The sequence below is a fragment of the Cololabis saira genome, chromosome 17 (genome assembly GCF_033807715.1).
Source record: "Cololabis saira isolate AMF1-May2022 chromosome 17, fColSai1.1, whole genome shotgun sequence".
NCBI classification, from domain to species: domain Eukaryota; kingdom Metazoa; phylum Chordata; class Actinopteri; order Beloniformes; family Belonidae; genus Cololabis; species Cololabis saira.
In genome coordinates, this window is record NC_084603.1 from 5762300 (window position 1) to 5785698 (window position 23399).

The 23399-nt window shown below is 40.6% G+C and overlaps 1 protein-coding gene across 6 annotated transcripts in view; it reads left to right on the top strand.

Annotated features, from left to right (window-relative positions):
* The window catches only part of adgrb3 (adhesion G protein-coupled receptor B3), a 118126-nt gene that overhangs the window by 52928 nt on the left and 41799 nt on the right, over nucleotides 1–23399 (top strand). For 4 of the 6 annotated variants that reach the window (XM_061745828.1, XM_061745830.1, XM_061745831.1 and 1 more), the window contains 8 exons: nucleotides 4753–4917; nucleotides 5653–5817; nucleotides 7720–7884; nucleotides 8347–8448; nucleotides 13533–13639; nucleotides 14603–14797; nucleotides 16714–16782; nucleotides 19523–19631. In XM_061745828.1, the coding sequence (XP_061601812.1) occupies nucleotides 4753–4917; nucleotides 5653–5817; nucleotides 7720–7884; nucleotides 8347–8448; nucleotides 13533–13639; nucleotides 14603–14797; nucleotides 16714–16782; nucleotides 19523–19631 (1077 nt within the window). The remainder of the gene's footprint in view (nucleotides 1–4752; nucleotides 4918–5652; nucleotides 5818–7719; nucleotides 7885–8346; nucleotides 8449–13532; nucleotides 13640–14602; nucleotides 14798–16713; nucleotides 16783–19522; nucleotides 19632–23399) is intronic. The other 2 variants (XM_061745829.1, XM_061745834.1) reach the window with 2 other exon arrangements.

The following is a 23399-nucleotide window of genomic DNA, read 5'->3' on the forward strand; positions in this document are numbered from 1 at the left end:
GCTTTCTTTAGTGTCTGTAGAATGCCAGGATGGAGAGATTTCTCCAAAATTCAATATACCTAAAATGCACTTAAGTTTCATTCTAGAGGGAACATTATTTATAGGTGCAATCACTCAAAACAGCAACCCCATCCGTGAACTGCAGGCTCAGGTGAAACTCTCAGAATTGCTAGTCCTCGACACAAGTTGTGACACCACCTTCAAACAATGCAGCTGCCATAATACATTTCTGTTTCATGAAATATCCCCTTTGAATCCCTTTCACAAGAGTCCTTGCTTTTCTTGCTTTGAATTGTATTCGCTTTATCCTGCTGAGCAACAGCAAAATTCTGATCATATCTGACATTTGTAGGATTCACGTGCTGCGCCATCATCATGGCCATCATGTCTAAGAGTTTGTCAAACGGCGCTAAACTTGCAAAAGTCGGATCTTGCCTTATATAGCATGATAGGGATTTACTAGCTTGATGTTTGGGGAGGACGGGGTGTGAATGCTACTCTGTAAATGTGCATGAGACTCAACATCGAATTGGAAAATCAAGGTGGAGAGCAGCTAGGTTTGTACATTTCAGCTTTAGTTTGAAAAACAAAATGCCAAATCACTTAACTGCATGCATAGGTATGTCTCCCCAAATGAAACCTACCTGACTAATGCACTTGAGAAGGTTCGGTACCACTTTTTCTCTTTTATGAAAAACTGAGCGGAAGCACTTTTCCACCCCCAAAGCAAAAAGGAGAGCATGCACAGAGGTAATGCGCTTCAATCAGCGTCTTTTATCAGAGCACTCTGCCTTTTTGTGCGGCCACTCTGAATGCTAGCGGTTGAAAATGTCTTTTCAGAAATGTCTTGGTGTCAACGTGGTCCTATTGTTCAGACAGCCATTTATATAGGCAGACACCCAGTTAACAGGAAAATGGGAGATAAACATGTGTTTGCTGTGCTTGTGTATCCTGAAACTGCACAAAATGTGACCAGAATTCTCAGATAAAGCAAGAAGCCATTCGGGGGAAGAAAATGGCTGGAAATTCAATCTTTCCCTTGATAATATTAATAATGTGAAGATGACAAAGCTGAGAAATTGTGCTAAAAGTGTTGTGTGGGGTCATACAGTGCCGTAGACACTCCGCTGAGCTGATCATCTCCCTGAGCGTTGTATGTCAGCTCTGGAGACGGCGCAGAGATGGCCCTGAATACGTCGCTTGTACCAGTTCAAATAGGCCAGAACCAGGCTCCATTTAATACTAGCTCATACACAAGATGATTATATTCACCTGAGTCTGTCCCCACTGGATGTTGTCAGGAATAAAGGTTTATAATAGCTGCTTGGTTACAATAAAGCTTAGCTATTGTGAGCCTATACAAGAACAAAGAACATGTAGTTGAAGAGTCGGATATTGCTCGTTTTGTACATTTTAACATTTTATATTTACAGCATAATAGATAAAAAAGTGAATTATATAAATATACATTTTGATTTGTTTAAATATTTAAATCTCCGATACTTGTGCACAATGGTTTTCTCTCGTTCCGGATGGAAAATCTGCTGAATGTGGTCTTCAGGCAGCTTGTTATTGAACTGTTGGCTGTTGAAGCCCTCACTCCTCACAGAAAATAAGAAAACACATCTGAAAAGGTTAAATCAGTAGCATGTCAGTATCGCTCGACCACTCCTCGTTCTCATAGGGATCAACAGCATGAATTTCCTGTGTTTTTTCAGGGTTCCGTTGATTTCCCGCTTTTTTAATAAAAGTCAGTTTAACTGATTACGTATCGCTCTCTTTCTCTCTCGCTGTTTGTGGCCAAATTTGCTGTTGATTTGTCTTCGTTTTGGTTTGCTGACCGAGACAATATGGCGACCACCGTCCAGAATGTGTGTTGCCATCTTTGCGTATTGTCTGCTGAATAATGTGATGAGAATTTAACTAGCTAATGCAGATGTGGAGAATAGTTGTATTCAGAGAGATATTGGTTCTAAGGAAGTTTCGGAACCAAACTAAACTGCTGCTGGTACTAAACTAAACTTGATGTTTGGTTTTCATGCATAATGTGATAAACGTTACCAGCAGACGTGGAAAATCTATACTAGAATTAGAAAAAAGCAAATCAAAAATGGAGGAAAATAACACTTTCAATACAAAAAGACTATACTGTTGACCATTTTGGGATGTTATCCAATCTCATAACTTCAACAAAGGGCAATTACAGTACATTAATCGAAAACACCTCTTACTTTAAATAAAGTGCTATAAATCTACAGTATGATAATTCTGCGACTGAAGCGAAGCCAATCGACTGAGCTGCAGCGTTGTTGGAGGAACCCACTTCTATTTTAAAGGAGCGGGCTCGCTGCAATGTAATTATAATGCTACTGTAGACTGCACACAGCTAGGCAAAGCTGACAAGTTAAAGAGGTTGACCCTCACGGCAAGATTTAGAAAGAAGGCCGCACTATCCCAGTTTACCACAAATCCATGCCAGCGTTTTTGGCAAATACTATTTCTTTGTCCATGATCTTCTCCTCCTCCTCTAGTAGCACAATATGGTTACTCGTGGCTACAATCATGGCTGCACTTCAGAGAGATAACACACAAAGAAGCACAATCCCCTTCCATCAGCTAGCTGCGGTGACAGCCTGCTTTGAACCTTACATTTTCAAAGTAAACGCTTCATCCACTAGGGGGATACTTCGATAACAGCATCAAAGCAGCGCCTAGAGGCAGGGGACGCAGCAGACCATAGTTTGCCCCATGGTGAACATAGGCCCCATCCCAAGACCCTACTACAGCCAAACATTGCGTTTCATGAACCTTAAAGCTTCACACAAACTGTGTGTGATGACAAATCTTAGAGGAATTCACCAGTTTCTTGTGGGCAAAGTATTCACACAGAATTACAAAGTCTTAAGTCCTATTTCCAATTAAAATTTGATTAAAGCCCATAAGAATTTCCTATTTTCCTTCTTTGCTCCCCAGTGTTTAAACAGTTGGAGATGTGTTTCCACAGCAGCCCCATTTTCTGTGACTCATGAGTTAAGGTAGCTATCAAAAAATATGACCAGGTTTGCACCCCCCCCCCCCCCAAAAAAGAGCAAAAATTGGCACTTGCAATCGTCTGTCCATTTTGAGCCCAAAGCTTAGCAGATAACTCTGCAGGAGTTTATTTAGAAACCTTCCTCTCCAAATGTTTCTCTCGGAGGCAGGTGCAATGGCAGCCGTGTGCACACACATTTTAGTTGCTAACTTTGAACTGCTCGTCTTTGAAAGCACTGACAGTCGTGTTTTGACACCACAACAGAAGTTGCACTGGCTGCAAAGTGATATTTAATCTCCCTCATGCAGCAATGTGCTTTATGCAAGGTACATATGTTCAACGAAAACATCATTATTGTTCTTCGACTTTGTTTTAATCGTCAGAAGACACACTTTACTGCTTTCACCAGAAATCAGCTGTTGCTTCTGAGATGTAATTAGTGTTTCAAAGTTTACAATTTGAAAGAAGTTTCTTCAACTGGCAATCAGGAATATCAGGAATATTTCATTAGAATCTATGCCTGGCTCTCACGTCCATAATACTTTCCCTAAACAGCAACTTAGAATCCGCCGAAAACTTTATTTGTGTTTTATGAGAACTCACCATCTGTCACCCAGAACCCGACTCAGCTTAGACACAAACCCAGATCAAACAGGACTGATGCCACCCGACTGCTGCTGTTCAAAATCGAGAGGAAAATAAAATATGCTAGTTTCAAAATTTCCTTCTGCCAGGCAAAGCCTTGATATATTTGGGAGGCATTTTGCACTATTTCAAAATCTGTTCTGAAATATTTTCTTGGAGAAGCAGAGGCTAATTTCACTAGCTTTAAACTGTATATGAATAATAAATGTGCTGGAGAATTATGATGCAAAGAAGAGAGCAAAATTGTTGAAGAACAGAGTGCACCAGTGATGTTCTTAAAATTAAAGTCTGTCAAGTTCTGGTTCAAGATCAAAAGACTGAAAATAAGGCTTCTTAATGCTCTTAGTTAAATATATGTTTTCTTGTGTAATTTCCAAATTTAGATTTTGACATCTTGGTTAGACAAATGTACTGGCAGTTTCAACTAGCTGTATTTAAATTATTTCTGTAATTACTTAGAGGAAACAGGAAGTGAAACAATTGGTTCCTTTGTTATCTGTCTAGTTTGATAAGTAGTCTTCATGGCCTTTTTGTGAAGTTTAAATTGATGCAACGTATTCAGAGGTGTAGGGACACGTTATGGACTGTCTTCAGTCTCTATAAAAATGACAAACACTGAAAGATACAGACGGGTTTCCACAGCCACCGTTAGCCAACGTTAATCTGAAGGTCCGCTGCTACGAGATTCCCAGTCAACCAAGAAGACTCAACAAGCTGTAACATTGTGCAGACCTGCTGCTCCTCACTGAAACTACTGTATGTGTTTGAAACGTCTATGAGGGAATGATATATTTTTCAGTCATATCTCGTTGCTGCTGTGCTGCACCGCTTGTGGAGTAGCACTTGTTATGATTGTGCACATGATGAGCATACAGAGGAGACTGAGGCCTTTACCGGTGACTAAGCCCCACACTGTCTTTGTCTTCAGTGTTTTTTACTAACATGCTGCTGACTTGTTTATTGTTATTATTTGATTTCATTTCATTTATGGCTCAGTGCAGTCTGTGAGGTGTCTGCTTATGCTATAACAGAGACGGAGACTTTGATTAGGCCTGACGCCTTTTCTGTGCCCGCAGTACACGGTGTATGGGAGGAGTGGTCACCGTGGAGCCTGTGCTCATTCACGTGTGGCCGAGGTCACCGCACTAGGACTAGGATGTGTGCGCCTCCCCAGCATGGAGGCAGGGCCTGTGATGGACCCGAGACCCAGACTAAGCTTTGCAACATAGCCCTATGCCCAGGTATCATCTGTCTGCTGTCTAAACCTATTTCAAATGACAATATCAGCATTTATCTGTGGATGCATGAAGGCCATAAGACTGTAAATGCAAAAATCCTAAAAGGTTCACATTTCGAGAGACCAGTACTTCAGGGTGCTTGCAGTTTACCTTACATAGAGCTATACCTTCAATAATAATTAGTGTAATACTGCAAAGGTAAGTCAAATTTGATTGGATGTAGGCTATGTAGTGCATTTAAATCGATTGTGCTTGTGCAATAATGAGGTTTAGGGAATCCCGTTAAAAGTGAATACTGTAATACTGACATCAAACTCTCTTACCCGAATTGTCTGTGAATGGTAAGAAGATTAGGGATGATGAGTTTTTCCTCACAATAAATGTTAACTGTACTTTGGTAGCAGACTCTGGGGAAACCAGTCATTTGCAGATACGCTCACCCTTAATCAGTCAAGGAGGCAACTAAATAAGTAGTATCTGCAGTGAAACTGTTGAATCTTTTCATAAAACAATTTATAATATTAGAATACTTTACTAAAAACCCTGCAAAAAGCCAGCCGCTGCACAAATAACCAACATCGGCAAGTACCCTTGTAATATTTTGCTCTCCACTTCATATCTGTTTCAGTCAGCTTTCAATCTGAGAGAATAGCAATCTGAATATGTCCACCCATTTCTGTCTGCCCTCTTTTTCCCTTCACTTGGGACATGCTTGTTGGGTTGTGGTTGGTGCCTCAGTGGACGGACAGTGGCAGGAGTGGAGCTCTTGGAGCGATTGCTCGGTGACCTGTGCCAATGGCACTCAGCAGAGGACCAGGCAGTGCTCAGCGGCCGCCCATGGGGGATCTGAGTGTCGTGGTCACTGGGCAGAAAGCAGAGAGTGCCATAATCCTGACTGTACAGGTAAAAATCCTGAGCCTCTTAATTCATGTATCCGCTTTCACTTCCAAATTGGAAATCATGATTTGAAGCAGGGACAGAGAAAGAAAACACAGGCCATCTCACATTTTCGTAATCATCGCTGCAATCATTAACCATGAACGTCGCCACCAAGTTCGGATTGAACACTGAGCCTGATTTTATCGAGATTGCACACTCTCTATTGCTTAGTGAAAAGCCCTGTTTCAAGAATCCGAGCTGCGTTGTGAGTATCAGGAGTTATGTTTAAAACCATGTCCTATCAATTGGATTTCAAAAATCCGGTTAGATATACTGTATGCCTTTCGCATTATTATCCAGTGTTCGCTAACCCAAACTGTCTGTCAACATCATAGATGTATTAGACAGTCGAAGATTTCAGCTTAATGGTCTCGATCAGGCTTGGAATTGTGTGATCAAGTGAAGGGTCTGAGCACTCTTATAATCTCCTGATGCAATTTTCACTCCAGTAGCATAAAACAGCAAGGATTTATGCTGTTATTCTGGTGTGTGTGTATGTGTGTGTGTGTGTGTGTGTGTGTGTGTGTGTGTGTGTGTGTGTGTGTGTGTGAGAGTGAAAAAGAGAGAGAGATAGTCCGTGAACATATCATTTTCTTTTCTATTTTAAAAAGTCAGTCCAATGGTTGTCAGTAGGCCATGTGCTCCTTTGACCCCTAAAACCGCAGTAAGTGCTCGTGAATGCATAATTTTAATTTGTGCCTAATGTAATGAAGAAGCAGATGCTTCTGTTTGCCTTGGAGTGAAACAATACATTATACAATTTATTCATTTAATGAGGCCTACCTATTTAGCAATTCTTATGTGCTTCCAAAGGGGAGATCAAATAGTAGTTAGACAACACAGCCTCAGACATCATTAAACAGTTCGGCACAACGGCCATGACAGCTAGAAATGTTGCACTGATGAAGAGTTCAATGCAAAGTCAGTACAATTTTCCATTTTTGGAAATACATAAATAATATTTTGAATAATTTAATTCAAGGCAACTACCATTATTTGAAGAAGAAAAGAAACAACAACACAAAATAGATTGAAATCAAAGAAATGCCATATCCGTACGATAAAGTCCTGAGCAGGATTTCGGTTCATAGTTATGTGTTTAAAATCTGAGAGAATTTCTCTCGGACTGCTGGTACAATGAGCTCTTTGAAGCACATGAGCATGCATCTGTTTGAGGAATCAGCTGCTCTGGTGTGGGCAGATGCATCAGTATCTACTGGGATTTGATCAATGTCTCGCGGACAGTTTTAGCCAACAGGTCACGATGGCTTCTGCTTCTTCTTTTCTACCAGAAGCAGTCCTGTCAGAAGTTAGTTGCTGGACATGAAATATGGCTATATATGTGATGGAGGGGGATAAGTGGAGGTTAAAATGAGAGCGGAGCGTGTTTCCTGCTCACGGTGTGTTGTACCTTTCCGTTCAGACAAGGGCATGTGATTTACTACATTGCTGAAGGGGAGCTTTTTTTTTTTTTTTTGGTCTAATGCACAGGTTAACAGTGTTCATTACAAGGGCATAAAGCACGCTGCTGGATTTGGAAACTTCGGCATAAATGCATTTTAATGTTGGCAAATTGATGAGACTAATCCCCATTCTCAGAGCATTTCCTTTAGCCATAAAATACACATACTACTCATCAGTCAATGTAATCTTGATCATTTTTGGAAAATGTCCAATAAACTGCATCTAAAAACTAAATTAAGTGAAAGCAATCAATAATATATTTCCATCCTGACACATAATAAAAGCTTTAATGGGATAAGATAAAATTTTATGAATGATTTTTTTGACATTCTGCCTTTTTTTTTTGGCACATGCTGTGGTTCAGACAGTGTCAGCATCTCACCGGCAATGATTCTGTTTCAGCGAATGGCCAGTGGAACCCGTGGGGTCCGTGGAGCGGCTGCTCTAAATCCTGCGACGGCGGCTGGCAGAGGCGAGCTCGGGTGTGTCAGGGGGTCGCCGTGACCGGGCAGCAGTGTGACGGAAACGGAGAGGAAGTCCGAAAGTGCAGCGAACAGCGCTGTCCAGGTGAGTCAGAGGATAATAAGACTTAAGTGTGAGTGACCCCAGCAAAGCTGAGGGAAAATGGGGAGATAATTATCTGCGCAAAGTGAATGACGTGTCTTTTTACATAAGATCAGCTAATATACTGTCTGAGGAGGAAACGCTGTAAAAAAAGGACTAATGACTTTTATTAATAGCATACCAAGAAATGTTATAACCATCAAACCGTATGTACAAATTTAAAAATAATATCTTTATAATAAAAAAAAAGAAATGAAGACAAGAAAGGATGAAAACTTTTTTCTAGCACCTAAACTCACAGAAACTGTGATTTAAGAAGAGATCACATTTTATACAATCCAGCAGGGATCTTTTATGTTTCCATAATTCCTTGTATGAAATGTAAGGAAATTGTTGCATCATATCTGAAATAGCAAAAATCTGTTTACGTTGTGGTAAAATCACTTGTATCTCTTTACTCTGCAGCACCGTATGAGATATGTCCAGAGGACTACGCGGTGTCGATGGTGTGGAGACGGACCCCTTCGGGGGAAATGGCCTTTAACAGGTGCCCATCAAATGCCACAGGTGAGGACAAAGGGCATTTCTTTTATTGATTGTTTTTCTACTATGACGAGCTAATAATACACAGATTTATTATCTCTTTTTGTAAAAAAAAAAGAAAATTAAGAAGAAGGAATTGCATCAATCTGAGGACAAATAGAAGCAGAAGAAAAAGACAAGGCCAACAGAGAAATGCATTCGATACATTATGGCTCTCTGTGATGCATTCATGTGTTACATTCATTTATGGAGCATCGTTTTCAAGAAATGGTCCTTTCAGTCTGATTTGCTATAAAACTACTGCACATTAGTAGAGTTGCCCGGCAATTTTACTCTTCTTGTTATTCTGCCTGTTTGAATAGACGTGTGATTTAGCTACTGCATGAACAGTAACGCTAGAATGATGCCAGACTAATGTGGCTCTTGCAAAGTGATTAAAATCAGGAAATTTTCATGATTATCTGACTATAAAAGGCGTCTGGAATATCTTTCGTCCGCTTCCACATGCAGTGAGGCCACACCTGTCAAACCACGGCTGGCGTGGTGGATAGGAAAAGTGGGTAATCCTGAAACTGAAGGAGGAAAGCTGCTCTGAGGTCTGTTTTAAGACATGAAGCAGAGGCTTTAGTATGTGGACTGAGAGAAGAGCATAAGAACAGAAGACGCACGCTCTCCAACAGGGCGAGACTAATGCTCGGCTTTTAAAAAGAACAGGAAGGAGGGGAGGGGGTAAGAAGCAGATAAGAAATAAAGCAGTTTCTGATAAATCTGCTGTGATACAGGTTACTTTTGTTCTTGTTGAAGGTCAGTTTGCTAATGAACACACAACAGCACAAAGGGACAAAGAAGGGCCGTGTTGACACCGGGGTCATGTCTTGGTTCGGCACAGTTAACTCTTGTGAAACAGTCTGTTGTTCTTGCATAACATTATAATATTTCTTCAACAAGCATAAAATGGCAAACTTGCAAACTCATAGCTAAGCCACTCTTGTTCACAGAAGGCTTACCTGCGGCAACGTTAGGCTGAGGAAGATTTACTAGCATGACATTTGCTTTCTGGCCTGACATTAGTTTTATGGCTAATAACTGAAACTACAAAGCTATTTCCAGCTTGCGTTGAGGGACTGCATTTGTGTGTACGTGTGCTTCTTTTTATGTCTTGTGCGATGTTGCTGGAAACAACTATAAGACTTTTAATGATTTGAAATGTCTTTATGGGCCAAGAAAGAAAGTGAGGAACCTGATTCTTTGTTGTTCATTTATGAGCACAACAGTCTATATAAATATATATATGGGTATCGAATCAGATTTCCAAAATCAATTCGATTCGATTCACAAGGCCCAATTCAATTCAATTGGATTCGCAACTTTATTCGATTTGATTCGATTTTCGATTGGGGTAAGGGTGAGATTCTCACAGAACTAATGCTGTAAATTGTAGAAACTAACTAACTTGGTACTTTATCATAAATATTAATGTTTAGATTAAGAATTGACCCCAAAGAAGTTAGGGTTAGGGTTGTCCAGTTCATTGCTGGCTTCGTGTTTTTTGAATCCAAAATGCATCCAATGATCTGCTTCAGTGATCCCGTCATGATGTCGAACAAAACTCTCATGAGATCGCTGGTCACTAGAGACTACCACGCATTAAACTGCAGGCTGCATTACACAGGGTAGAAAAGACATTAAATGATCGATTTGGGGATTTTATGAATTGATATTGGATCATTCAAAGGAAAATCGATTCAAATCGATTTCTTTAACTCAGCCCTAATATATATATATATATATATATATATATATATATATATATATATATATATATATATATATATATAGAATCTGAACAGTCAAAGTCTCTTCTATGCTCCTCTATGCGTTTATATCTGAAACTGCATACAGTATGCAGTTTCCCCCACACAATAATATCGGGGTGCTATTTCACTCTGCCAGGAAACCATGCAGTCTCCGTGCAGTATCCCGAGGAAACTGTTAAATAATAGCAAGGGGCCATATTTTATGCTTAAACACAGGCTTTCTCTTTGTCCACACTGGCACTGGACACAAGGAAAAGGGTCATGATAAGCAGTAGTTTAGGTCAGGCTGGGTTTATTTTATAAAGCCATTAATCACACCTCCACTGTCAGCAGATTTTGCAAAGACTACATTTTGAAGCTAAAAATGAAAACAAAATCTCCAGCTGTTGTCCTGCAAAGATATCAAACTCAAACCTTGAATAAGGAAACGGTTTCATGTGTCAGACAAAGGCAGCAGCAAAATGGAAAACATGAATATAGTCTGGACAAAGCCTCCGCTTGTGTTAAGGAGCTTAAGCAGCTACCCGGCCATTCTCTCTGTCATCATCAAGGTCATCAAAGGAACAATGCAGGGCTTTCAGCACCGTATTGATCATCACAGCCAACAACTGGCATTAGACGCAAGAGAGGAGGAAGAGATGAGAGTACATACACATCCCAGATGAATATGTTTACACAGTACTAGTCAAATAATAGACCACAAATAAGAGAATATATCACATTTACTGATTGGGACAACATTGGTGTGTGAAATAAAAGTAAATAAATAGGTAAAATACATGGAATATGCCTGATGTATAATACTTGATACATACCTCCAACCTTTCTATCACTCTGATAATCAAAACAATAGACAAAAGTAGTTTTATAAAATACAAGAAATCTAAGAAAATAAACAAAATAGAATTAATACATTAATATAATCACCCAATGTATTCATAGAGATACAAAAAATAATTACCAGAATCAGAAAACCTTATTTTCAATATATAATAAAAACTTAAAAATATCTAGAATTTTCTGTGTATTATTTCATATCCGAGGCATTAAGGTGTTAAAATGTAAAAGATATGAAACAGGATTCCTGAAGTTCTGCGACGTAAAGCAGAACACTTAATAAAATATGGTTAATCTCTTTAATAAGATTATTTTGGTGTACAAATACTAAAGAAAGGAAATGAATGTCTCACTAAATACCAGTAGTGAAATATAATATAATATAATATAATATAATATAATATAATATAATATAATATAATATAATATAATATAATATAATATAATAATATGGCTTGTGAAGGGATGTTTGAAACACAAATTCTCCTCCAGTTGAACTTTGTTTGGGTAGATGCAGAGCAGTGAAGTCTTGGCGGAGTGAAACCTTGGATTTGATCAAACACTTCTGCACTGACCTATATTTCACACTACTCTACATACTTCAGCATGACGCAAGTACAGATGATAGATTGGTAAGAGATCCCAGTGAAGGCCATGAGTTTTCATATCTGACCCCATTTGATCCCACCATCAACACAGTTCAAAGCCAAGGAAGATGCAGGGTGAAAATTTGGGGAAATACATACATTCCTTATTTTCCTTCCTCTTTCATACATCTTAGGGTCACAACCTCAGAGGTTCACTGCAGTAAAAGATGATAAGTGACAAGTTTTTATTGTGTAGTTCGTATACCTCCTGTATGATTGAAAGAACTTTTCTTCTGCAGAATTGTAAACAAACATTTGCTCCAGTCCAGGCTTTTTCATTAAAATGGCTTTGGCCTAATGTCACGAGTGCCTTCGAGCACTGCTGATCTCACATTAAACTTGCAAAATCATACGAGTACTTATAATAGCACAATGTTGCTCATCTGAGTGTCAAATCCACCCTCAAGCCAGGAAAAAAAATCTGGGATGAGAGGAAAAATGAAAATAAATGCAGTGAACTTTACATTTAACTCATAATCTACGCTAGAAAGTACTTCAGTGTTAATGTTTCAGGCACATGTTTTCTAAGCCTGAAAAATAGGAATTGATGTATATTAACTGATAAATATATGAACTGATTTTATGTGATTTATTTGATTGCGTTTCTGATCATTTTAAAAATCGTTTCATGATGCTGGTCTTCAGGCTTTGTGTCTGTCAATTTTCACTTGAAATAAAGCACGCTTTTTCTCTTCGTCAAAGATGACATTTAGGAGTGTCAGTGCCAAAACACTGACTGAATACTGAATTTCTTGGCATCAAGATGTTCGTACAGGTTTTGTCGATTTTTTTTTTTCGAGCCAGGGGACCTGAAATTATTATTTTGATAGTCGGCACCTTAACATTAGCCGTCCGAGTGGATTCAGTTCTGAGGGAGACAGATGCTCAGCGCCGTGGAAAGCAGTGGGCTTCTGCTGCTGCCTTGTGGGCTGTCTCGCGGTGCTGCATGGCTGCTCCCACCGCACAGCCATGCTCTGTGTGCGCTCACGGCTTCAGTGCATATCTCCAAGTCGTAGCCGTGGAGAAGGTGGGCGTAGGAGGAGTGTCTTTGATCTCCTTCTGTCTCTATGTGTTAGTGTGTAAGAGACAGAGAGAGAACAAGAGATAGCAAAGACTTTATGTGAAGCACGGATGCCGGGGGAAATGCTTTGTGCTGTGGGAGTTTTTCCTCGGGATATTAAGCACCTGTGCCGGAGCGGTTGGGTGACGTGTGAAGTGCACTTTACCCGGTCGACAGCTGAGAAGGTGTGATGTCGGACCCTGGTGTTGGCTTTACACGGCGATGCGGGAGGATATGGGGCGGTTTTTCTATTTCAAGATCACCGTTTGAATGTCTGACAGCTATCACAGCTGAGCTGTTGCATGTTTGAATAAGCAGCTGAAAGTTGTACCAACACACAGTGCACATATTTACAACCTTGGGACTGCGTGGCATGTCATAATATTAAGACAGACATGTTAGAGGATGTTCATTTCCAGATTCCTTTTTCTCTCCCCCTTTGTGTGGAAACATGCTTCTAATATGAACAATTATTATTGAGTTCAGGCCAGTTTTGATGTTGAATGATGCGGCAGGAGAAAAGGAAATTTACTCATGAAAATAACTGTCTCTCTCTTCTTTATTTCTCCCCTTTCTCCACTGTACTGCTTCCATCTGCCTTTCTTTTGCTTATCCTTTGGTCTTAACACCCCCTCACCCCACCCCCGCCTCTTTTTATGTTCCCTGCGCCTGCTCATCTCCTCTCTCTCATGCCTCGCTCACTGCTTCTCTATCCAAATCTGTGGCTGTCTCCCTCCCCTCTCACAGGCACCACTAGTCGACGCTGCTCCTTGGATCATCGCGGCATGGCCTTCTGGGAGCAGCCCAGCTATGCTCGATGCATAACAAATGAATTCAGATACTTGCAGCAATCAGTAGGTGCAAAGTCAGCTTCCTCTCACGGCCTCTGTTTCCAATGTATCATAAATTACCTCCCAAGTGTTTTCACCCCGCCCCCACACCCCCAGTTCTCATCATACTGTAGTCACAGATTAACCACTTTCAATAGAGGAGCAAATTAAAACACAGATTTGACCAATTTTCCTCTTTTAAATGAATGAAAATCATCAAATCCTTAAAGTCTTTGAGTTATGGTTTTGGGCATGTTCTCATCTTCGTCTATGCTCTTGTGCAAGAGCCCCTTTATTGTTGAATAAATGCTTTAATAAATAGAAAAATACACAAAAAGCTGAAACAAGTTTTGATAAATTATGAAACTAGATCATAAAAGTTCAAGGAAAATGGAAAAAACATTTTTAACCGGCAGGACCTCGTGTGAACTCTGTTTCACTCCTTAAATCATTTTGTGAATTATGAGGCACTTTTATCACAGCAAAAAACAATTTTTGCTGAAGTCTCAGCACATTATATTGTACTATTTAATATGCATTGCTGCTTAATCGTGACTATCTTTACATAATCTAGAAGCACAGTAGAGCCAGAGCTAAAATTTTCAGCACAACTTTCATTACATCTCTTTTAAAAAATAACATTTAAAGAGGGTAAAGTGGCACATACAGTGCTGCAGCCGTGGATGCGCTGTTATGGACACAGACCTTGTGCAATGATGTGAAATGTCCTTTAACAGTGCGATTCCTGTCTGAATGTGCATCTTCTGCTCCACTTAACTCTTATTTACATCAGTTCATTTCAAAACGTCCACATGCCAGAATAGATTTCAGCCTTGCCTAGATGTGCGTCACTTAAAGGGCCTTAGAGAGCAGTCTTCCCTCCCGATTTTCTCACTCCATTTACGTTAAATGTACGCCTTTGCATGTACCTTACAAAATGACAGAGGACACCGATGCCCCAAGTTCTGTCTTCTCCTGTTCTTGGAGGTTCAGGGGCACCTTGCCAAAGGCCAGCGGATGCTGGCAGGAGATGGGATGTCGCAGGTCACTAAAAACCTGCTGGACCTCACCCAGAGGAGGAACTTCTACGCCGGCGACCTGCTGTCTTCAGTTGAGATCCTTCGAAACGTGACGGAGACCTTCAAGAGAGCGAGCTATGAGCCGTCGTCAGATGACGTTCAAGTAGGTGGACGTTTTATTTGTCTGATTTGTCCCAAATGTAGTACGTACTGTACATATCCAACACTGTTGTTGTAGCTTTAATCAAATAAGTAATTGGATAACAAACAGTAATACATTTGACCGCTAAAATGGCAATAAATCCGTTTTTTTTTAAACTATCTGAAATAACACAAAGGCTGATGAACACGGCCAATGGCTTTATCACATCAGGAGATCTTGATACATCCTAAGCTGTTTCCTCTCATCATGTTGGGGTTAACTGCAGTCTGATCCTCTTTATGTCAATAGGATGATGGAGAGAGATTATAATTAAAGCTCCGCCTCCATCTCCAATAAGACAATATATGACCTCAAAGCTGAGCCATTTTCAATCCCCCCTTTTTGTAGCCTTTCTGCTGTCCGGCTGCACACGTTTCAGTTTGCAAATGTTTTATGCAACGGCACTTTTTAATTTTTCGATACAGATAGAGATAAACGGGACATTGGTAATTGTTCATCTCTACAGTAAAGCAACTTTGAACACTGCCGACTCGTGTGTGACTGTGTGTATTCATAATTAATTTAATTCTCCTTTATCATTTCTTGGTGAGGTTCTTATCTTGCTCTGTTACAGTATCAGGCATGTTTTCTTGTCATTCTTACCCACAGAGATGTGAGGAATCGTACCAGAAAATCAAGTCCAAAAGCTATTATCTGCTTAAAAGTGGGAATAATTCCTGCTTTAATAATTGAAAAGTTGACTTAGTTAGTTGCATATCACACAGTGCAGTATCTGCTGAGTAATGAGCTCTTTCAGTGTATTATATATGAAAATATACCCGTATTGTTGAGAATGTTTTTCAAGTTTTAATGGATGAAAGCATCAACATAAAAAATGCAGTACATTTTACCACCAGTGATACAAGATAACACTATTTGAGCTTTTAAATCTGGGATTTAACTGTGATACAGCTATTAACTCATGAAAGTTTGGAGTCCTCCTAATTACACACTTCCAAAGCACAGTGGTACTGAGAATGCAGACTGTCAGGGATACTTTTTACTTAGTTTTCTGTTGGCTTTTTTATGCACATTCATCAACAGTTTTTCTCTGGCTGTAAGGCGTATCGTCCTTCTAATAATCCGTGGAAATGAAACTGAAGTGTGCTGGCCATGGATGGGGAATCTGGCCCCATTCAGCCATTTTCCCTGCCATAGAAAATCTATGAGATGAGGAGAGCATCCTGTCTTGGTTATTAGGCGAGCTCTCTAGTGTGTGTGGGCAGGCGGGAGAGCAGTCAGACAGCCCAACCCCTCTGTGTGCCTGTGCGCTAATGCAGTGTTAAAGTGGGCACATTACCACCAGAGGGAGCATAAGCATTCAAGTAGAAAACAAGATAGCCCATGTCAAGAGAGAGAGCCACTCCCTCAGGCACATTGGGGACCAGACAAAATAACAAGGCGAAAGATCAGACAAGGGTCCTGTTACTACTGTAGGCACCCCCTCAAAGCAGGCCCTGCTTTGCACAACTGAGGAGGACAATCCACGCAGCTGCTCAAACATTCACTTGCATCTGTTTTTTATTTTTGGTCTGGGCTCCAGCTTGTGCCTGTCTCCCGCAGCAAAACTATAATGTAGTGTTCGCTGCAGGTTCCAGGAGATTTTCAGGTGTACTTTTATCAAAGCTAGAAAACAATTCATTTGCCATCACAGTTCCTACTTCAGTGGCTACTGAGTCATGCAGGGACGTCACGTCATTATCGCCTTGCAGAAACAAGTGTTTTCCTGCATTCACAAACATCAGTTTATCATCCATAATAGTTCCTTTTTGAGCACATGGTGCTAATGTCATGACTCTTAAAAGCATCTTGCTGCTCCGACTGTAATACGTGTGTGTGGGTGTTTTATGTCTTTTCCCCTTTCATCATTTCCACAGAACTTTTTTCAAATCATCAGCAACCTCTTGGAGGAGGAAAATAAAGAGAAGTGGGAAGATGCGCAGAGGGTGAGCATGTGGCAGTACATTCAATAATTCAGATTTCTGCATGGATGTTGTTTGCCTCAAAAAGCTTGTTTGCACTAACTCCATCTGAATAGCAGATATAAGGACGTCAGCTCGGTTTTAGGGTAATGTTACACTTCGCCCATGTGATTGTGAGGTTTTGGAGCAGGTGTGACGTCTGGCCTCATTCAGAAAACTAGTTCCCCAGACATCCACTTGGTGGCAGCAGCACTGTCATAGAAGTGGTCCAGCCATTAACGCTGCAGGACTCGCTCCTCCTGCATGCACACCGTTTCCTCCAGCACATACAGACGCTGGCAACCGGTGAGATCAGACCGGTAGTAAGTTATGTTTTAGTATTTGTTGACAAATCTTTTTAAATTTGATCAAAAGTAGGTAACAATTCCTGTTTTATATTCATTATGAGCCAGCTCCATCAAACGGACAAACGATATGCACAACAAATATAAGATAACATAAGACAATATTACAGTGATGTTGTGTGTAAAACATTTTGATCTGGACTCGGTGGTTAGATACGCTTATGGCTGTGTCCTCTGTTGATCACATGTGTCAGCTTGAGAAGTGACGAGGCTCCTTTTCAAAACTGCCACTGGTGTCTGAGGCAACCTGAACCTTGAAATCACATACATCCAGCCTCTGACAGAAATACCATCTGTGATGACCGCAAGTCTGCAAAGGGCATCTGCTTGCTTGTCACCTTCGCTGGCAAATTGACTTAAATTGGATGTCACCTGCACTGACACATGACTGAAGTGGTGCCTTAAAATGAGTCAGACTCGTATCCTTCCACAACCCCTTCTTTTCCTTTTCTTTTCTTTCATTTTCTTTTTTGGCTCAGTATCTCCACACCTGACTACACCTGGGTAGGCAAGCATAGATGGTTCAAGCTTAGCTTGGAGTGCCAGTCTTGGCTGACTTTAAAGGCCGTAATTAGCTGTTTACTTTCTGGAGCTTCAGTTTGGCAGCCCCCAATGGTATGTTGTCTGCGAGAAGAGCTCACAAACAAGCAGCTTCCGTCAGTATGAACGCGTCAGAGGTGGGAGCAGACAGATCAGAGGAAATGTAGTCAGTAAAAAACGTTACCTCTGATTGAACACCCAGAATAGAGATCTGTAGTCATTAATATGGATGTCTAGTCTCTTCACCTCACCATTTGGACATTAGTTAGGCAATGTCGTCTGAATTTAACAGACGATGCTTGGTTTTCACAGTTGAAATTTTGTTCTCACTTGCTGGGTTTGCTTGCATTAATGAGCCCAGTTTCCACAGCACCCACACGCTGCATGCTGCGGACATTCAAACACTCACATGAAACACCTCACTATGAGGTTTTTCTGGCTGTAGAGTCAGTTTTGTGCAGAGATCACTATAAATTCACCCCCTGTCACTGTTACCATGGCAAGGAAAGGAAGAGCTCTGTCTACACAGCCTCCACTGCAGCCATTTCCCTGCGCTGCCTTCACATCTTATGTTGCCATGGAGACCAGCAGAATGAGCATGACTGCACTCTGCGTCAGACATGCCGGAAGGGGCGACGGGATGTGCTCTTCTCCCCCACTATGGGTTTCACTCTGCTGTGTCACAGGCTCTCAACTTCAACATCTCAGGCCCACTTGCTGGCTGGGCAGGAGCACATGTGGGGGCATGTGCAAACACAACAGTGCACATGCTGCTGCAGCGGGGGGAAATACCTGCCCCCGGTGTTTGTTGAACATCAACTCTGACTGGGGTGTTAATTGCTAAACGCCACTCAAAGGCTTTTCTAATTGCACAGCATCATATCTGAGCACTTACACCTCTGACGTCTTGCAATGACTCTTGTACCATGAGACAGATTGAAATGATATCACACATTTTGTACTGCTGGTATTGTGTAAAAGTGTAATGTCTTTCTAAATTGTGGCCATACACAACTACACTGTCAATGTTCACAGATTCCTAACCCACCAGACCATCAATCAGGATGGTGGTCCGGTATTTCCGGGTCTGTTAATTGGATTAACATGTCTGTAATGCATTCACTTGTGGGAAAGAGCTGACTGGCCCCGCAGAGCCACTGGTCAAGCTGTCCGTGCGACTGAATTCCTGCCTCTGCAGTCTCTCACTGCCGATGCCCACGAGGCAGCTCGTGAACCGAAGCAATCACCCTGAACATGGCAGGGCATTTTAGAGGAGAAGCCAACCAGCAACTGTGCTGGCAAAGCTGGTGATTACAGCGCTGATTCTGAGGTCACATAGACGCTTCCGTCTGAGCAGCAAATCATTGTTTTGTTGGTTTTCTTTCCCGTCAGATGATCTGTACACCACAAACTGGTCGAACTATTAAATATCAGAACATAAACAACACGGCCACTCACAATTATAAACAGATGATTAGTTTCATATTTTTTAACAAATATATTCATCGATAAATTGTTTGAGGAGTGTGTTGCATGAACATTGTCTAAAGTGTGTGCATCTGCATAGCATTGACATTTTTATATATTCCCCCCTTCTTCACCCATTTGCTTGAGTTATTAATATGTTTTTGTTGCTGTATCTATATTTAGCTTAAGGTTTCAAATTTATCTTTAATATATGGTTATGCTTCTTTTACATTCAGGCTTCTTTCTTTTCTTATTTTCCACTCTTTAATCTCCAGGGTAACACCTTCCACTGCCACATTTGTGAAATAATGGGAGCATTGTTCCTGTCCTCTTCTCCTTTTTATCTTGTCCAGATCTACCCCGGAGCAGTGGAGCTCATGCAGGTCATAGAGGAATTCATCCACATTGTTGGACTGGGGATGAAGGATTTCCATAACGCCTATCTGATGACTGGCAACTTGGGTAAGAATCGGCCCACTCACCCGCAAGCCACGGAGCTCAAGTCAGCCATTCATTTCAGCTGACATAGACACACAGTCCCTTTGCTCCGCTGACTCTCTGTGTCAATTTCCCTACCATCATTAATTTAGGATAAATGGTGCATGGTTAGGTTGAAGAGAGATAAATTGCTCCAAATCAATAATGTTAATTAAAACTGATTTTGTGGTCTTGATGTGCTCCTATGAAGGCACGCACTGATGAACTCCTATGAAAACATTTAACAACCAGTTCAATATTACTGCTATGCCCCACCTCCCACTCTCACAGAAATAAATAATGAAATAAAATAACTTAATAACATCAAGGGAATTTACAAGATATTATTTTACATGTGCAAGTAGAGAAGTGGGAAATTCTAACTTTTTTCTGTCTGTTATCGTTCACTATTGTTTTCAGACAGACATGTCTTATATTAATCATAAAAATTCTGTTTATTCATACTTTTTAAACAATTAAATGAAATATTAATGGTGTATTTGAAGGCAAAATAGTTGTGTCTGACACTGCGTAGCAGCTCTCTGAGAAAGACTTGTTTTGCAGTAGTGCCTCAACATAGAAAAAAATATTTTGTCGATTCCCAGCAAAATTCGTGGAAAACTGATGAAAGCAACATCTGATAAAAGGCTATACAATTTGGAGTGAAATCAATGACACTAATATTCACAGCTCTAATGAACTTTTCTGCAATAAGGACTTTAGTCTAGATTATAGCTCCTCTGAGCACCCCTCTTCCTCAGACCTTGCTTTGTTGTTTTTTTGTTTTTTTTTAATTCATGCAAGTCAAAACATGCATTTACCAAATTTGCCTTTTTAAGGGTGGTTTCACTGTATTCATTACAGTAGCTAACATTTGACCCACTTCCAGCAAATGCTGACTTTCAGTAGCTCCTTATGGTGTGTGATTTCCATAATGATGAATAGGTAGCCCCAAAGACTAGAATAACAAACATGCCTCCATGACAACACCCATCAAGCTCAAGTTAACTGAATTTTGACTTAGAGATGATCTTTGAAATAAATTCAAAGTAATAATGATGTCTTTTTCCAGATCTATGCCCTGCTCCTATTTCATCGGTCTGTCAATTCATTTTAATTATAGTCATCTGAATTCATTTGTCGCTACCTTTATGCCCGAAAACCATTAACACACCACCTCTGTTTTACCCACTAAACGAAAACTATTTTGTGGAAGTGGCTCTAACTTGACAGTGATTTATCCATACAGGCTCCCTGACTCTTAATGAGAATGCTTGGTTAAACTTGTAATAATTCTTTTTAAGTCTGTTTTAGTCAGTTATATTAGTAAGTGGCTTGTTTCGGTGGGAATATGAACCATGCCAATGCATCAGATGTGACATCACAGAAAACATGTTGTCAAACATGTGGGAATGATGGAACTCGTGACTCTGAACACACTGACCAGTGAAATCAGAGCCCGCTCTCCCGCTCTTGAAGGAACGTGCTGGAGGTTCTTTGTTGTTTTTTTTAAACTTATGTCACTTATATTTTACCACTATTTGTTTCGCAAGCTGCAGCATTCATACTGATACATGTTTTCCCATCAGCTTTGTAAGTTCTTCGTGGTAAATGATCTATATTATTATTGCAAGATCTACACAGATTATTTCTACTGAGCCCATGCAGTGCTCACACACCAACCAACACGTGAATGAGGATGCTTTTCAAGAGCAATACAGGATACATGTATGTGCTGAATGCAATATAGATAATAAAAAAATAAAAATAATAATGAATAAAATCAAAATGTTGCAGATGTGGCAGTAAACTCACTCTGGATAGAATCCCCCACAAAATATAAAAGTATTTTTAATGTATATTTTTGAGCAGGAATTGCTCCATATTTTTATCATATTTGTTTTATATGTCGGTGGGGGGAAAATTTTTTTTTAAAAATCACATAGTTGATGACAAAACAAAAACAGAACGCAGCATTTTAGGGATAATGGTTCCATCACTGATCACTGCACAGGCTCTGGTAGCTCCATCTCACACCCTGGTGCCTGTTGATCACATGGGTCTGTCGATTAAAGGAAGGAGGTTTTTGCAGATTCATCGGAGGGAGCCAAGTGGAGAGCATCTGGCTGAGTAAGATATTGCTGCATCATTTTGTCACTAATTTATGGCAGCCTCTTGACACCTAGATAAATAGTGGCTGTCACCACTGTTTTGTCCTCTGTCTTCCTACTTTTAGTCAAATAACCTTAATTGCGAAAGGTTCTCCACTTTGGCAGCTTGTTCTTTCTCTTTACAAGCTAACACTTGGAGGACAAAGCTTGGGACATGTTAGAATAATGAGACGGTCCTTTGAGAGCAGAGCGTGTTGTGCACACTTCTCATGTTTGCTCGTTTCTTGTGAGAATGTGCTTCATAGTTGAAATAATATTGTGACATTAATAGTGATTAACTTTAATTGTCGGCGTAGAATGGATTCAAATGCTCATTAACTTTTCCCATGCAAATGTTTATATTTTCCTACTCCACAGTTTACTTAAAGCTGAACCTCTTATGAGCATATTTAGATGTAATGAGTGGTGCTGTAATTCCCCTTTATGAAAATGAGCTTTGTGGAACGCTCTGAGAACACTGAATCAGTGTTCAGAGGCATTGCCGTCCTAGATGAGTGCTTTATTTGTGCTGTCAAGCCCCATCAGGCAGATGCAAAGCCCCATTTACCTGCAGAATTACCCAGAACTCTGAAAGACAGCCTTCCAGCACCCTGTTGTTTTTCATGGTGTGCCCTGTGACTAAAACCTCAAACACAAATAAACACGCACTTACCACTGCTGCACCCAACATCTGGTGCCATGAACAAGCCTCTTTGCAAATGGCGGGTCTTGTGGTGCCTCGTGATTTCATGGTCTCTCCAGGATCATCCTGAATACAGAAGCACACCTCTGCCATCGCAGATTTCACACAATCATGGAGTTGTGACAGGATTTAAATTGTACTCTTGGCACAGTGGAAGGAACAATGGCGCTTTTGCATCAATGGTAGGATTAGCCTCGGTTTCCCCTTGTTGAAGCACCACCTGACTTGGACTGGATGAGATACCAGGTAGAGAACAGAGTAGCTTTATCCTCTCCCTGTATAGCTAAGGCCCTTTTTCATTGATCCTGGGCATTTTCCTTGTCATTGTCTTAGTGCAAGAACCGGCCTTTTATGGCATGTCAGCTGGGAGAAGGGAAGTGGAAAGAGTGATTAGCCAGATTACACGTCTACCAGTTGTCAGGTGTTAGTTGCACCTTTGATGTCGGGCTTTGCAGTAAACGTGTAGATTGATGAACAAAAACATAAATGGCTTCGTTTCTTTGACATGTAAATTGCCTACATATCCAGAGTAGAAAGTCAGCCTGAACGGCCCAGAAATGATATTCCAGTAAAAGTTTATTTTCCTGTAAGAAAAGAGAGCAGTTGCCTCTTCAAAAACCCACCTTCAAAACCAATCACAGTAACAATTTCAACAAGAAAACCAGTCTGCCAGCATTGTTGCATCTTAAGCAGCACACTGCACACTGTCCCTTGATTAACGGCCTCTAAGTTGTTCTAAATCACCTCTGAATTGTCTAAGTCCGTGCCGTGGTTGTCCATTACAGTGAGCCAAAGTGAGCTCTGGCTTCTATCAACACACTATGCTGACACGGAGAAGTTCATTATAATATCTCCAAACCAAAGGCTCATAAATTTCTGTCTAAACACAGTAGTCCTTCG